General features: G+C 41.9%; 3 protein-coding genes across 4 annotated transcripts; 2 read left to right on the forward strand and 1 right to left on the reverse strand.

Moving 5' to 3' along the window:
* Nucleotides 1-922: 922 nt before the first annotated feature.
* On the forward strand, nt 923-8154 carry LOC135583162 (acetyl-coenzyme A synthetase, chloroplastic/glyoxysomal-like). Its single transcript, XM_009405928.3, has 18 exons — nt 923-1522; nt 1762-1905; nt 1985-2140; nt 2230-2352; nt 2433-2601; nt 3238-3320; nt 3490-3591; nt 3656-3744; nt 3865-3955; nt 4189-4302; nt 5600-5676; nt 5753-5831; nt 5936-6004; nt 6103-6278; nt 6438-6494; nt 6587-6677; nt 6762-6860; nt 7660-8154. Exons 1-18 carry the CDS (start codon nt 1223-1225, stop codon nt 7843-7845), a joined length of 2205 nt encoding a protein of 734 aa, XP_009404203.2. The 5' UTR covers nt 923-1222; the 3' UTR covers nt 7846-8154.
* Nucleotides 8155-9078: 924 nt separating this feature from the next.
* Nucleotides 9079-10863, forward strand: LOC135614712 (UPF0481 protein At3g47200-like). The gene is made up of 2 exons (XM_065112362.1): nt 9079-9823; nt 9908-10863. The coding sequence occupies exons 1-2, from the start codon at nt 9080-9082 to the stop codon at nt 10652-10654; spliced, it is 1491 nt and encodes a 496-aa protein (XP_064968434.1). The 5' UTR covers nt 9079; the 3' UTR covers nt 10655-10863.
* Nucleotides 10864-11082: 219 nt separating this feature from the next.
* Nucleotides 11083-15285, reverse strand: LOC135614714 (casein kinase II subunit beta-3-like). 2 transcript variants are annotated; one of them, XM_065112369.1, is made up of 5 exons: nt 14762-15285; nt 13199-13417; nt 12950-13086; nt 12704-12869; nt 11083-11468 (listed from the first exon to the last, which is right to left on the reverse strand). In XM_065112369.1, exons 1-5 carry the CDS (start codon nt 14973-14975, stop codon nt 11302-11304), a joined length of 903 nt encoding a protein of 300 aa, XP_064968441.1. In that variant the 5' UTR covers nt 14976-15285; the 3' UTR covers nt 11083-11301. The 2 variants fall into 2 exon arrangements, with proteins under 2 accessions (XP_064968441.1, XP_064968442.1); XM_065112370.1 differs by having other exon boundaries at nt 12950-13056; nt 14762-15283.
* Nucleotides 15286-15310: the final 25 nt, after the last annotated feature.

Below are 15310 nucleotides of genomic sequence, written 5' to 3' on the forward strand. Positions count from 1 at the left end.
ATGACGTGTCACGACGTCGACCTCACCTGGCCACCGCTCTGCCCAAGGAGGAGGGCAATAATGCTGACTCGACACGTCCTGACGTCATCCGCTCTCAGACAACGACCTTGTCGTTGTCTAACCGCGCGCGCTTGGCTGAGGCAGGAGAGGACGACAACCGACCCTCGCCCATACCATGCGGCAAGTCGGTTCTCCACGCTACGTCAATAGCAATATCAGACGCCATTAGAGGTACGATCCTACCTCCCGTAGGCGGGCACATCAGGTAACGCCGAACTACCCTATAAATACCCCCAAGTTCTAAACGAAGGGGGAGGACAATTTTTCATGAGAAAAACTCCCTTCCACATCATCTGACTTGATCGTCGGAGGGGTCGGGCCGAGTTGCCGACCCGACCTGTGTGCAGGTACAAGGGCGAGGTTGCATCTTCCTAGTGCCGCGAAGAAGCTTCGCCCCCATACAACATCCCCTCCGGACCATCGTGACCGGCCTCCCCAGTTGCCCCGAGGAGCGCCGCGCCGGATCCCCGCACATTCGGACCCGAACCAAGTCGCGACGGCCCCGAAGCCACGACTTAAAAGTGTTCACACTAACACACACACACACATATATATATATCATAATAGTGCAATATCAATTATAGTTTCAATTTGCTATTAATAAATAATCAATCAACGGAGATTAACAATATAACACCTGTAACAGACTGTAATATTTTAGTTATTCAAGATAGACTATATAGTCTTTTTTGTTGTTGTTATAAAGCTATATACAAAAGTTAAATATAAAATATGACCATTTAATTCAACACATAATGCGATGTCTCAAAGGATGCGTTTGATGATATGAAGTAACGGATTCATGATATGAAGCAACGGATTCTACGTGGGGCAGCCCGACGACCTTCCGAGGCCTCTCACTGTTGCAGATCCCAGCGTAAGCCACACATGGTGGAGCTGCCACGGCAGTGTACCGCGGGCGAAAGCTGCAGGTTGAATGCGTTGAGGTTTCACAGTGTGGTCGATGGGTTTGATCTCACCGCCTCTGTTCATCGAGTGAAGTCCAAACCAAGCTCGCGAGTGCTTCGGCAGGTACATCTGGATCTGATTCGGAGTACCAGTAGCAGAGAGAGAGAGAGAGAGAGAGAGAGAGAGAGAAGGGAGAGGAAGACGAAAACGTTAATCGAGTGGATTTCCCAGTCGCCGATCTATCGATTTACGAATGGATTCTTTGTCCTCCACCCGTCTATTTACGCCGCCGGTTGCAACCAAGTGGTCGCAGATCGCGGTGCCCTGGACGCGCCGCCTCTTCTCGACGTCGAGAGCTCTTCCTCCCCGCCACCGTTGGTTGTTGGGAATGGGGTCGGCGCCGCACCACGACCGCCTCCGCCACGTGGGGTCCGGGGGAATCTCCCGCCTCAACGCTGTCGTCCTGGGGGAGGCCCTCGCCGCGGAGCAGAACGACCTCGTCTTTCCCTCCCACGACTTCTCCCGCCACGCCCACATCTCCTCCCCGGAACAGGTCTCTCTCCTTTAACCTCGGCCTTTCCGCCACTGTTTCGAAACGAGTAAAAGATCTAGTTTTTTATCTGAAACGTTCATTTCAGATCCAAAAGGAGATTATCACTTCTGGATCCAAAAAGACTTGTCTTTTTCTCTTTTCCTCGATTTGTTTCGATTTACGGCCACAAGTGTTGGTTTCCGTTCATCTTAGATCTTCTTTTTGTTGCTGACATATGATCTCTGCGTTTCATGAATTAGTACCAAAATATGTATGAGAGATCGATCGAGGATCCTGCGGGATTCTGGTCGGATATCGCATCCCAATTTTGCTGGAAGAAGAGGTGGAATCCGGAGGTCTGCAGCGAAAATATTGACGTGAGGAGAGGCGCTGTTAAGATTGAGGTTAGTTTTGCTCGCAAAGAATGCTTAAACAATGGGCTGAACTATAAATTATGTTCTGATGTACTGTTACTGATCACAGTGGTTCAAAGGAGGTGTCACGAACATCTGTTACAATGCCTTGGATCGGAACATAGAGGCAGGAAATGGTGATAAGGTGGCTCTCTATTGGGAAGGCAATGAGCCGGGTCAAGATGCACAGCTCACCTATGCCCAGATGCTGGAGAAGGTCTGCCAGGTATGTTGGTGCTCATCTCAATCTGCCTACCAGTTGAACCTTGTAACAGAGGTGGTCATCAGTAATCAATCTTCAGTGTCTTCAAACAGCTTGCCAATTACTTGAAAAATGTCGGAGTCGGTAAAGGGGACACGGTCATCATTTATCTGCCCATGCTGATGGAGTTGCCAATTGCAATGTTGGCATGTGCTCGCATTGGTGCAATCCATTCGGTATATCCTATTACGATCTTGTCAAGATTTTCATGATTGTATTCAGATGTCAAGAAATGAGATATTGTGGACTTCTTCAGGTCGTATTTGCTGGCTTCTCGGCTGAATCTCTTTCACAGAGAATTGTTGACTGCAAACCAAAAGCCGTGATAAGCTGCAATGCGGTGTGTAGAGGAGCCAAGGTTATTCATCTCAAGGAGATAGTTGATACTGCATTGGTTGAGTCTGTCAATAGTGGAGTTCCTGTGGGTACGCGAATAGAAACTTCTCTTAGCCATGTCTTGTTCATGGAATAAAACTTGTCTGCTATTACTTGCCACTTACCTAACTGATTTCCAATATTCTTTTATCCCTCCTCATATAATGCCTTTTTCAGCTTGCGTGGTCATGTTGCAACTAAGCTTTTCTTTTAGGAACTGAATTTTATTGGATTACTATGTGTTTGATGATCCGATTATGTTACGCAGACAGTTGGTAGAAGCTAGAACCAACATGCATATACCCTATCACAATTTTAGGATTTTTTTTTAACTTAAAAGCTTTCATTAAAGACTAGCCTACCAAAAACTGGACTAGTTATACTACATGTGTACGTGTGTGTAGATATATATTCCGCTTTCAAATTTTGCTTATTCGGCACATAAGCATTGCATAACATTCACACTAAATATTTGCAATGGGACTTCAACCCTCAACTGCTTAAATACTAGAACATGCTAACCACTAGGATGTCTCCTTTGAGACAATATGTAGATAATATATGTAGTCTCTTTACATGATAAATTATTAGAATTTGAGAACATAAAAAAAAATATATAATTCTATCTGGAACAAGATCTTCTATTCCCATTGGCTTACTACTCATCTCCCTTTTCCCCTTTACAGATTTGTGCTTGATTTTTGAAAACAAGTCAGCTATGAAGAGAGAATCTACCAAATGGCAGATAGGAAGAGATGTCTGGTGGGAGGTCAGTGAACTTGCCTGCTTATGGGCATGTCATAATTAGGCCTTTCTACTGCTTACATTAAACATTTGCTGAAATAAACTTTTTACTAATGTTCATTATTCATTTGCATTAATGCCATTAAATTAGCAATTAGTTGATTTGCCCCTAATTTTTTAAGTACTGTCTTCAGGATGTTGTCCCACAATTTCCAACAAAATGTCTGGTTGAATGGGTTGATGCAGAAGATCCACTGTTTCTCTTATACACAAGCGGTAGCACAGGAAAGCCAAAGGTGACCAGAGCGCACTTATTTAATTGTTACTGTAAGTTGTTGTGTATTTATTTTCTACTTGCAGGGTGTTTTACACACAAATGGGGGCTATATGGTATACACTGCAACGACGTTTAAGTATGCTTTCGACTATAAGCCATCAGATGTATACTGGTACAGTTCTATGTATTTTTGTGGCTATACCTATTGTAAAGATCTTCTATATGTTACTATTTCTACATAAATTGTATTTCCTGGTACTTATATCATGATCTCTTATTCTTCTTGCGTCAGGTGCACTGCTGACTGTGGCTGGATCACTGGACATAGCTATATCACATATGGTCCTCTTTTGAATGGAGCTACCATTTTAGTCTTCGAAGGGGTAATTCATTACTATGAATTTCTTGAAGTGCTGGTCATGTTGAATCAACTTATATGTATTTGACTATATTGGTCAATTCTTTTACATCAGAAAATTTTCTACGGGTTGCCCACTGATTGATAAGCAGTAACCTATAAACTGGTCTTTCTTTGCATGGATATCAGCCTTTCTAATATGGTCTGTTTAATGTCAATGATCTTTTCAAACATTTATTATTTCCAAAAAAATTACAGGCTCCAAGCTACCCTGATCCTGGACGTTGTTGGGACATTGTCGATAAGTACAAGGTGACAATACTTTACACAGCACCAACACTGGTCCGTGCCCTAATGCGTGATGGTGATGAGGTAGGAATCTTAGTTCTTTCATCTCCCATCATTATAGATTTTGGATACCCTTTTCTATTTTGTAGTCATTCATTGTATTTCAATTTTGTCCACAATTAGAATGAGGTTGTTAAGCCTTCGACCGTTCCTCTACATGTTGTGCAAAGCATGAACAAATAGAAAGACACGGACATACATAAGTATTACATCAAACATCCTATTTAGAATTTTGTCCGTGACAGCTCGCCTGAGCCCAGGCGTCGGGCGAGCGCCTTGGTTAAACCAGGCGACCAAACCAGATTTTTAAGTTTGGTTGGTCTCCAATGCTTTAGTTGGTTCAATCGAACCAACTAAATCACCGATATCAGGCTCCCTCTCGCGATTTCCCCGACTTTCCCAACCCTAACACTCGTGATTTTGTCGCCGAGATTTCTTCTCCGCTGTTGCTGCTCTCTGCTGCTGCTGCTGCCACTGTTGCTGCTCGCCGTTACTGTCGCTACTCGCCGCTGCCACAATAGCTGCTTGTCGTTGCTGTCGTCGCTCGTCGCTACTGTTGCCGCTCCCGTTGTCGCTCTCGCTCCCACTCCAACTACGGCTATTGTCTGCTACCGTTGTCGTTGCCTCAGCAGCCTTGGTCTTTTCACACTCTTCTCACTATACTGTTAATAATAGATTAATAGTATACTACTAACTGTATACTAATAATAGTATTTTTATTTATTAGATTAATAATATATTTTTTTTGATTTTAATACTATTATTTTTTATTTATTTAATAGTATATTTTTTTATTTAAAAATTAAAAAATATACTATTATGATTTATTTATTTATTATGATTTTATACTCGATTTTCTTAATTTAATAACATATTTTTTATTTAAATAATTATATTTATTAATTATATTATATATTTTCATATTTTAGCGCATCATTTCGTTCGGGCCAGCGCCTAGCGCCTCGGACGTTTTTGGACCTTGGCACCTAGCACTTTTTAAATCACTATGCTGTACCCAAATTTCTTGCATAGATTTTCATTAATGTTAAAGAAATTGGCCAACTTTGGAGCCTTAAGACACAGCAACACCTTGGACCATGTCTGTGATGTTGTACTATTAACAGTCTGTTAATTCTTCTTATACACTTTTAAAAGAGTGTCTTAGTGCTTCTTATGCACTTTTAAAAGATATATAGTTGGCTGTAATTGTGTTTATAATTTTTATTTTATACATAAATACACACATACAACACTTCATTCAAGAATGCATGCACATGTACATGTATGCCTTGGGTAGTGACCTTTCTAATTTGTGATGCAGTATGTTACTCGCTACTCTCGTAAGTCTCTACGTATTCTAGGAAGTGTGGGAGAGCCCATTAACCCTAGTGCATGGAGGTTCAACACTTCACTCTGGATTGGTTGATCTTATGAATGTAATGAATAACTAACATTCTTTATGTTTGTTAATTAGATGGTTTTACAATGTTGTCGGGGATTCACGATGCCCTATATCAGATACCTGGTGGCAAACTGAGACTGGCGGTTTCATGGTGTGTTGATGCTCCATCTTTTAGTCTATGTTTTACTGGTTATTATTTGTTATCCTTTATTCACTCACCTATTTTTGCCCCTTTCTTTTCTCTCCCTTTTCTAGATTACACCTATTCCTGGTGCCTGGCCACAGAAACCTGGTTCTGCCACATTTCCTTTCTTTGGTATTCAGGTATGCACCAAAGTTATTTATATGGAAAAATGTGGGTTTATGTAGAGATTATGTTTAAGTGTATAGTCTTTTGGAATGAAATTTGAGATACATTGCAGCCTGTCATAGTTGATGAGAAAGGAAACGAGATAGAAGGTGAATGCACTGGGTATCTTTGCATCAAAAAGTCATGGCCAGGGGCATTCCGGTCGCTTTATGGTGATCATGAAAGATATGAGACCACATATTTTAAACCATTCGCTGGTTATTACTTCACCGGTGATGGTTGCAGCAGGTAGTTGTTCAGCCATGTTAATTGATTCACAGACTTATAACTTCATCTCTATGCCATAAGTTCCTGCAAAATGAGTTTTAACAGCTTAGTGTGCTAGTTGGATATCTAACTTTTGCTCACAGTAAACTATTTGTTCTGGTTATTATTTTGATGCATTAGGGATAAGGATGGCTACCATTGGCTCACTGGAAGAGTCGATGATGTTATCAATGTCAGGTACTGCATATGTGGCCTTTACACATGTGGACTAGCTTTTTAGAGTTCATTTAAATTGGTGCTATGATAATTAAGTAGTGAGTTGTCTGCAGTGGACACCGCATTGGCACTGCTGAGGTAGAATCTGCCCTTGTCTCTCATCCCCACTGTGCCGAGGCAGCTGTAGTTGGTGTTGACCATGAGGTAAAGGACTTCAGCTTCATGCTTGATGCCTCATTTAGTCCTTCCAAGTTGTTGATAATTTTTTTAGTTTTTTTCTGGGTCCAGGTCAAAGGGCAAGGCATATATGCTTTTGTCACTTTAGTGGATGGCATTCCTTACAGTGAAGAAGTTCGAAAAAGCCTCATTTTGGCAGTCAGAAACCAGGTCTGTTCCTGTTATGCTTGGCATATTGAATATAATTATCAAATCAGATGCTGAATTCCTGACCTATACACTGAATTTAGAACATTTTTAGTGTTCTTAAAGCTTTAAGTCTCACACCATGGTTTCATGGTTTCCTAATTGACACGCATCTGATAGTCATTTGTTCCATTATGTTACCATACTTCTGAGTTTTGATCAAATATTTATAAGGGGTTATCAAAATTTTCAAATGCCGTTTTTACTTTTATTGCTAACTATTCCTAAGTTATCTTTTTACAAAGCTGGTCACCGTTCAACATAACATATATGTTCTTTACTAATTATCATCGTAAGAAATTTATACTTTTGGACTTCAAGGGTGTGAATCTATTTTTCTAACATTCACTGAAATTATTGGCATACTATCTATGTTATCACCTCTCTCTTCAGAAATGGAATACAAACATACAGTGTTTTAGATATGCTCATGACTCATTTTTGGCATACTCCCACTGATTGTTGCAAGCTCAAATAAAGAGGTATACCTGTGTCTTGATCTGATGTACCCAATTGCATTATGATGCCAGCGAGCTGATGGCTTGGCACGCTGGCCGCAATCATTGTTTCATTTCGAATAGCACATTCATCCACAGCCGGGGATAAAGTAGATGAAGGGATTTGAGAGAACCACAAAATTTTCAATCTACAGCACTACTTTGATTGCACAACACATGAAACTTGTTGAGATAATAGTTCTGTTGATGCAAACTATGACAAAACTCATTTGTTCGCTATGAACTGATGGATATTTCTTGGTCAGATTGGCGCCTTTGCTGCCCCAGACAAAATCCACTGGGCACCCGCAATCCCGAAGACGAGGAGTGGAAAGATCATGAGGAGGATCTTGCGGAAAATTGCATCCAGGCAGCTAGATGAGCTGGGGGACACTAGCACACTTGTGGATCCAAGCGTCGTTGACCAGCTAATCGCACTCATCGACCACTAATACGAGCCTATGATTAAACTTCCCTCGCTTCTGCATCTTCTATTGTTGGAACAGCAAAGCACAAATAATCCAATGTCTCTCTCTCTCTCTCTCTCTCTTCGCTGCCTCCTAATAAGAGGTTACATTGTAAGTTTAGAATAAGAAGGGGTGAAAGCACTAGTGAAGATAAATGTTCTTCATGGTTTTGTCGTCCAATTGATGGAATTGTCTGGTGATATGCTGTATTGAGTCTGTTTACAGACTTCATGAACTTGTTACTGTACTTTGTTACTGAAAACACATTGATAAGAAATTATACCTCTTATTTAATTGCAATGGTTTAATTTCCTTCTCGTTCAATGTTTATTGAGATAATAATTACCAAATTTGGTCACTATTAGCTAGTTTCATTTTTTTTTAAATAAAGTACATGAATTTTGTAAAAATAGTTTTATTAAAGATATATATGAACTATTTAGTTCTCAATGACTCAAAGACATTCTCCCAAAAAAAAAAAAAATTATTATATTTTTGCATAGCATCTCTTATTTTGTAAAGAATGAGATTATCTTCGGTTTCATTATCTTCGTCCACCCTCGTTCATTGTTGTCATTATTAAGGTCCTTATTCGTCATTATTGTCGTACCCTTGTTCGTAACCGTTGCTCTCGCCCTTCATCTCTATCACAACTAACATCATGATTATTGTTTTCCTCGTTGCCTTTGCCTCATATGCTTTCAAGGTCGATGCTGACGATAGAGAGAACCTATCGATGAAGTAACAATGTGAGAGAGGAGACTAGTGCAACAGTAGTAACGGACGAGAGTGAGGACATGCTCGAAGGTTTTAACAACCTTTGCGAGGATGTGATGAAGAGAGTAGTCTTAAAGAGGCAGTTGGGTAGAGACGATAAGATGAAGACTATCCATAGAGGCTAAGGGTAAAACGATAAAGATGATAAAAAAAAGGTATTCTATGTGAATAAAAGAAACAAGAGTACTTTAAAGAAAAAAAAAAACAGAAAGCCTTTTTAATAAAATTTGTCTATATATATATATATATATATATATATATATGCGTGAAAAAGAAAATTATAGGGATAAAAACGATAAATGCAAACATGAGAGAGACGTGTAGGCAAAACGCCTGAAAAGAAACGAGTCACGTTGGTGTGACTTGCTACAAAGACTATCCCCCCGTCGGCTTTAAAGGAGAGTCGTGCAGGGTCTCCACCTTCGTTCTTTTCCTCTTCCCCATGAGCCAAAGATACCTCTCCCGTTCCATACTCTTCCCCTGCTTCCTTCCCCATATGATCATCTCCGACAAAGCCTGCCCATCAGTTGGCTGTAAAGCCACACCAAACCCAAACGATCGGTGCCTGCAAGGCACATATAAAGGCAGGCGATCGAATGAGATGGAACTCAACGAAGCGCTGGTCATGGCCAACCCCTGGGTGATGCAGATCCATGACCAGCTCAACAACAACGAGACCTCGTCCGAGATGCAGCAGTGGAGCAAGCAATCCATATACAAGGTTCCCGCTTGCATCAAGGACTTGAATCGCAAGGCGTACAAGCCGCAGGTCGTCTCCTTCGGGCCGTTCCACCACGGCGACCCCGACGTGACGCCGATGGAAGAGCACAAGCTCAGGGCGTTGGTCCACTTCCTGAAGCGAGCCAAGAGGCAGCTCGACGAGTTCGTGGCCGCCATGAAGGAGGTGGTGCCACAACTGCAGGACGCCTATCAGGGCCTCGACGAGCAGTGGAAGGATAAGGAGAGGTTCCTGCAGCTGATGATCCTAGATGGGTGCTTCATGCTCGAGATAATGCGCGCCGCCACCGGCGCCTCCAGCGACTACGCCTTCAACGACCCCATCTTCAGCAGCCACGGGATGCTGTACACCGTGCCCTACATAAAGCGAGACATGATGATGATCGAGAACCAGCTGCCGCTGCTGGCCTTGGACAGGCTGGTCTCCGTCGAGACCAGTAAACCCAAGGTAAATATGATGATCAACTAGCTGCTTTCTTCGTTTTCCTGCGTCGTCGATGCCGTCACCATGGATACGAGCTCTGTGATACAGCACGAGGACTACATAAACAAGCTGGTGCTCAAGTTCTGCGTGCCGCCGAATGAGCGGTCGCCGACACCGATCGTCGGGCTGGGACTGCACCCCTTGGACCTGTTCCGGAAGAGCCTGCTGTCGGAGCCGGTGCACCGGTCGGCGGCCTCGTCGGCGGAGCAGGGCTCGAGCGAGATCATCCGGTCGGCGATCGAGCTGTACGAGGCGGGGATCCGGTTCAAGAAGAGCAAGAACAACAGCCTGCGGGACATCAGCTTCCACCACGGGGTGCTGAGCCTGCCGGTGATCGTGGTGGACGACGCGACGGAGTACATGTTCCTGAACCTGATGGCCTTCGAGCGGCTGCACTTCGGGGCGGGCAACGAGGTCACCTCCTACGTCTTCTTCATGGACAACATCATCGACTCCGCCAAGGACGTCAGCCTGCTGCACTCCAAGGGGATCATCCAGAACGCGGTGGGGAGCGACAAGGCGGTGGCCAAGCTCTTCAACAGCCTCTCCAAGGACGTGGTGCTCGATCCGGAGAGCTGCCTGGACGAGGTCCACCGCAAGGTCAACAAGTACTGCCGCAAGAACATCAACATGTGGCGGGCCAACCTCATCCACACCTACTTCCGCAGCCCCTGGGCTACGCTCTCCCTCGCCGCCGCCATCTTCCTCTTGGTCCTCACCGTGCTGCAGACCATCTACACCATCATGCCCTACTACGTGAACAGCGACGCCCTCGCCGCTCCCTCTCCCCAGTGATTGATTTTCTGATACCATCAGCTCTGGTTGGTTTGACTGCGTCGTCTTTCTTTGTTGGTTTGTGTTTTGACTTCTCCCTTTTTCTCTTCCTTTTTTAACATCCACTTGATTGGTTAATCGTGACATGTTTTGCTTGGCGATGAAAGGGGTATGCAACGACAATGTAGGAGACTTGTAATTTTCCTGCACCTGAATACGACAAATATGTTTCCCTAAGAGAACATGCACGCGTCATGAAAGAAGGAAACGAAGTCAAGAAAAGGATCAAACATATCACTTGTCGCAGTGTAGAAAACACACAAAGCAGGTTATGCAGCAAACACACAGAGTACTACTACGTGAGAGTTGTGTAAATAACACAGAAGAAGAGGCCACAACAAATCTATTCTCCACGAAGAAGAAACGAGTGAAACACGGTAGAGGAAAAATGCATCAAGGAGGCCACAAGCAATACATTCTTAGGCCAGTGTCCAAAAATTTTACAGGGATACAAGTAATTCAGACAACAAAACCAACATTCACACGATGCATCCAATAGAGTCATCGGCGAAAGCAATTCATAATGCGTTTTTATCATAGAGCAATCAACCATATAAAAGGAGCACGATTGACTTGCTCTCGGACCAAATACAAATTTAGTTAACATGCTACAAGGTATTAGTTGATGTGTCGAACAATCGTTTGGTACCTTTATGCAACTTGAATCCAAAAACCTTCGGCACATAATGCTGGACTTCTGCTGGAGGTTTTGATGTAGGATATGTCATCAAATACAGGTGAGGAAATGTTGTGCCAATGTATGCACCATCCATATCTGATCAAAGTCAAAGAATCAGAAGCTGCAATCTCTGTACCGCACTCCATATAAGCATCACAAAAAGCAAACATATGTATTACATGGCTATAATGATGCTTGGAACTGATATATGGCATACAAGGTTTTGCCTGACATGAGCTGTATATATTTCTGTTAGCTGCTAGCTTGGACCTGCCGCAACTCTAGCATTACAAAGAAGTCATGCCAGACAGGGCAAACTGGAGTGATGGTTATCTAAACATAAAGCATAAAACCATAAGCCTCATTTCATCCAACAAAAGATGGGAAAAAAAAAAAGAATCAGGGAGCAATTTCAAAGGTCAAAAAGGAAGCCAAGCGCATAAAATTCTCGCTGATATGCAGTTTGAGGAGGGGATCAGTATATACAATCTCTTGCAAGCAAAGACGCTCCCTTGATACCCAAGTTACAAAGGATCAACTTCGCTATAGCCGAATCCAAAGCTCACCCTCCCCAAACTGCGAATTAAAGCTACTATAACAATTACTATAGCAATGTCATAGCCACACTGTTCCACTGTTTTGGCATATTGGAAGATGGTCATAATAATTAGTAGAGACTTTTTTTTTATAATCCAACAATAGTGGATTAGGGGAAAAGAAAAAGATATACCATAAATACTAAACACGAGACATAAGAAAAACATAAAATAGAAAACTCACTTCATCTTCTTACAATCATGCCTAGCAAATCATATCATCAAAAGCTTGATTTTACTATGACTTGATAAACTATTTGCATCTAAATTTAAAGTAGAACACATAGCAATATCAGAATTCAAAGTTTCTTTGCACAAAATCTTCTTGATCTGCCAGAAATATAATTGTAAACAAATCGAATTTAGATAGATCTCCACCTCTCAATTTTTTATCACAGATGGGGAAAGAAGCTTTCTTTTATCTTAACACATTTCTTGAGGTATATTATTTTTTGTTTCAGGTATCCTGGCCACTTTTTTCATTCTTCTATTTCCTAACATGGATTAAAACTTAGCAAGCATGAATTATCTCAACCATAAAGCTAACACAGCACCATTCAATTAGTGATGCATCAAAATGATAGCTTGCTTGTGGATCAGTATTTAAGACTTTCATCTTAAAATAAAAGCTTATTTCTTCACTCTAGCTTCCCCCAGAAAACAAAGAAGCACAACAATTTCCTCTAATTCTGGCATGACATAAAAAAAAAAAGTGCAACAGTAAATAAAGGATACTACTCTGGTATTTGCATCTTGGAAAGTAAACATCTTCGCATTTTGGACAATAGATCTTTACAGATCCATTGTGGGGAATATCTGATGTACCCACTGGTAAGCATGGCTGTCCCCCACAAAAAACTCGAGGACAGCATCCAAAATCTGCTTTTTTGTACTTCTCATGCTGCAGAATAGACAAGAAGATATATTGGCATAATCCTTCCATATTTTCGTGTTAATAGATAGACAATTCATTTATTTTACCATTGCATTTAACCCTCTGCTGGTTATGATATAACGAGCATGTATAAGACCATATAATTGCTCTGCAGCAGATTCAACCTGACTATGTTCTTCGCCATCAATGTCACCTGAACAAATATCCTTGAGAGGAGGAAAAGCTAATCCAAAAAACAATGCTAAGAACTAAAATTTCCAAGTGAGATTGCAATATAGAATGTTCTATATATGATTTAGCCTAAAATAACAATCTTGTTTGCAACAAGAACATACCACTTAGTGAATCATTGTCCAAAATCACGTCTAAGGCATAATCATAATAGGGGACCAGTCCTTGAAGCCCACATAAGTTGAAGTCATCTTGTATGTAGTCCTCATCAATTTCACAGAGGAGCTCATTACCACGTAACCCACAGAACCAAGAAATCCATGACGAATCATACCCTTCTGATGTGCTAAGATCTGTCTCTTCACTCCCAATTTCAGCAAGCTCTATTATATACATGAAAAGATAATAGAACTCAGTTGGTAGACAAAGATTCCATAAGCCAAAAGTTTTGAGAAGCCATTCTAAATAAAAGAAAGAGAAACAGTAATAGACAACAAACGCAGGATTATTAAAATAACATCTAATCTCACCACATGGATAACACAAAGAAGAAAAAGAGACCACAAATAGTGATGCTCCAATTATAATTTATATCATGACCGATAAAAGGAATATACCATAAAGAATTAGGCCAGAAATTTAAACTCAGGTATTTGAAATAAAAGTAACTCCCTAGTTTGACGATGCCTAATATGCCTTTACAACAGGTAGACAGGATCAATGATAAATCTTGAAGAATATTAAGATAAGTAAGCAAGAAAGAATCCATCTCAACTTTTGATGAGTGAGGTCAAATATCAAGTTGACAACCCTCCAACATAGGGTTGCACTATAATAGGTAAGGGGAAAAAAAAGTTTCTTTGTCACAATTTGAGCTACTACATGAATTCAATCTCATCATCGAGCTCTATCTAGGATTACTGCCATCGGGCAGTCCAAGTGTTATCACATCACTAACCAAAAGCTCTTCTATTTCCCAAAAACTCTAATTCAAATTCTCACCTCTCCTAACAGGTAAGACTACAATATGTCCCAAATATTTGGAGTCACTTGATTGTTGATGGCACTTCAATTTAGCTAGAATCATGAAAAGTTGTATACTCACTTGATTGTTGGCCATATCTCCTAGAAAGATTTAAGTCCTCAATTGCCACTGTTCAGTGTTATTGGTCTTCACTTTCTTTCTAAACAACCATAATACATTCTTTGAAGAAGGATGTGTTCAGCTGTCTAATATTCTTATTGTATCCAGCAACCTAAGAGAAACTGACAAATTAGGAGCACAAAGATTTTGCCGCGGTTAAATTTGTTGGGTAGCGACTGAAAATAGGCAGCTCTGGGTTAAATTAATCTGTTTGAATTAGTCTAGCCCAAGTTATCTTGCTTTGGTTGTCTCCCTCTTTCTATCAGCCACGAATCCAGCTAACACGCTTAAAAGATAGGATAGAGGGGTTGACCAGTAAGTTTACCACCTAGTAATAAGACAGCACAAGCCATGTAAGTGGAAAGCAAGACCTTTTTCAGGAATCTAGTCTAAAACAATTTGAACCATTGGAAATACCAGCACCTAAAGTCAAACATTTTCTACTAATCTATTGGATACGTAGAAGTCGCCGTGCCTTTACTTAATTGATTAGCAAGCACACAAAAACAAGTAGACAGAAAGAGACACTAATAACAAAGGATAAGTATGTCAAGAAAAGCAAATAAAAGCAGTCAAGAGATACCGGGAGTTGGCTTGCTGTTCTTTAGCTTAACCTCCTTGCTCTTCAACAGCACCGAGGTAGAGGCACCATCCGACCGCTTCTTGCTGCCGGCGTTGGGCAAAGGAACCTTCAAAGAAGCCTTAGATATGGTCTCCATTGCTGAACCCATGCTGGGGTTAGCGTTAGCGTTGGATCTCGCGGCTTTGTCGCGAGAAGTAGATCCGGTCTTCAACATCTCGCCCTCCTGCTCCTCCTCCTCCTCCTCCTCCTCCGCCTACGACTACTACTTATCTACTTTCTTGGGTCTAATAGCATCACAAAGCCTCGCGCCGGCTTACACTTACGAACCTCTCTGGAGAGCGAACGCACAGAAAAGGGGCGACTACCTCCACCGCCGCGGCCTTTGGTAACGGTTAAGGAGAAGTAGGGGAGGAGGACGGGAGGGGAAGCAGCCTCGCCGCCCGGATCGCCTCCTTCCGCCCTAACCCTAGCCGCGACGGGAAGGCAACGGGCTTCCGCATGGATCCTAGGGTTGGAAAGGACAATGAGATGCTCTATATATATATATAT

This window comes from Musa acuminata, chromosome BXJ2-6, assembly GCF_036884655.1.
Source record: "Musa acuminata AAA Group cultivar baxijiao chromosome BXJ2-6, Cavendish_Baxijiao_AAA, whole genome shotgun sequence".
In the NCBI taxonomy this organism is placed as follows: Eukaryota; Viridiplantae; Streptophyta; class Magnoliopsida; order Zingiberales; family Musaceae; genus Musa; species Musa acuminata.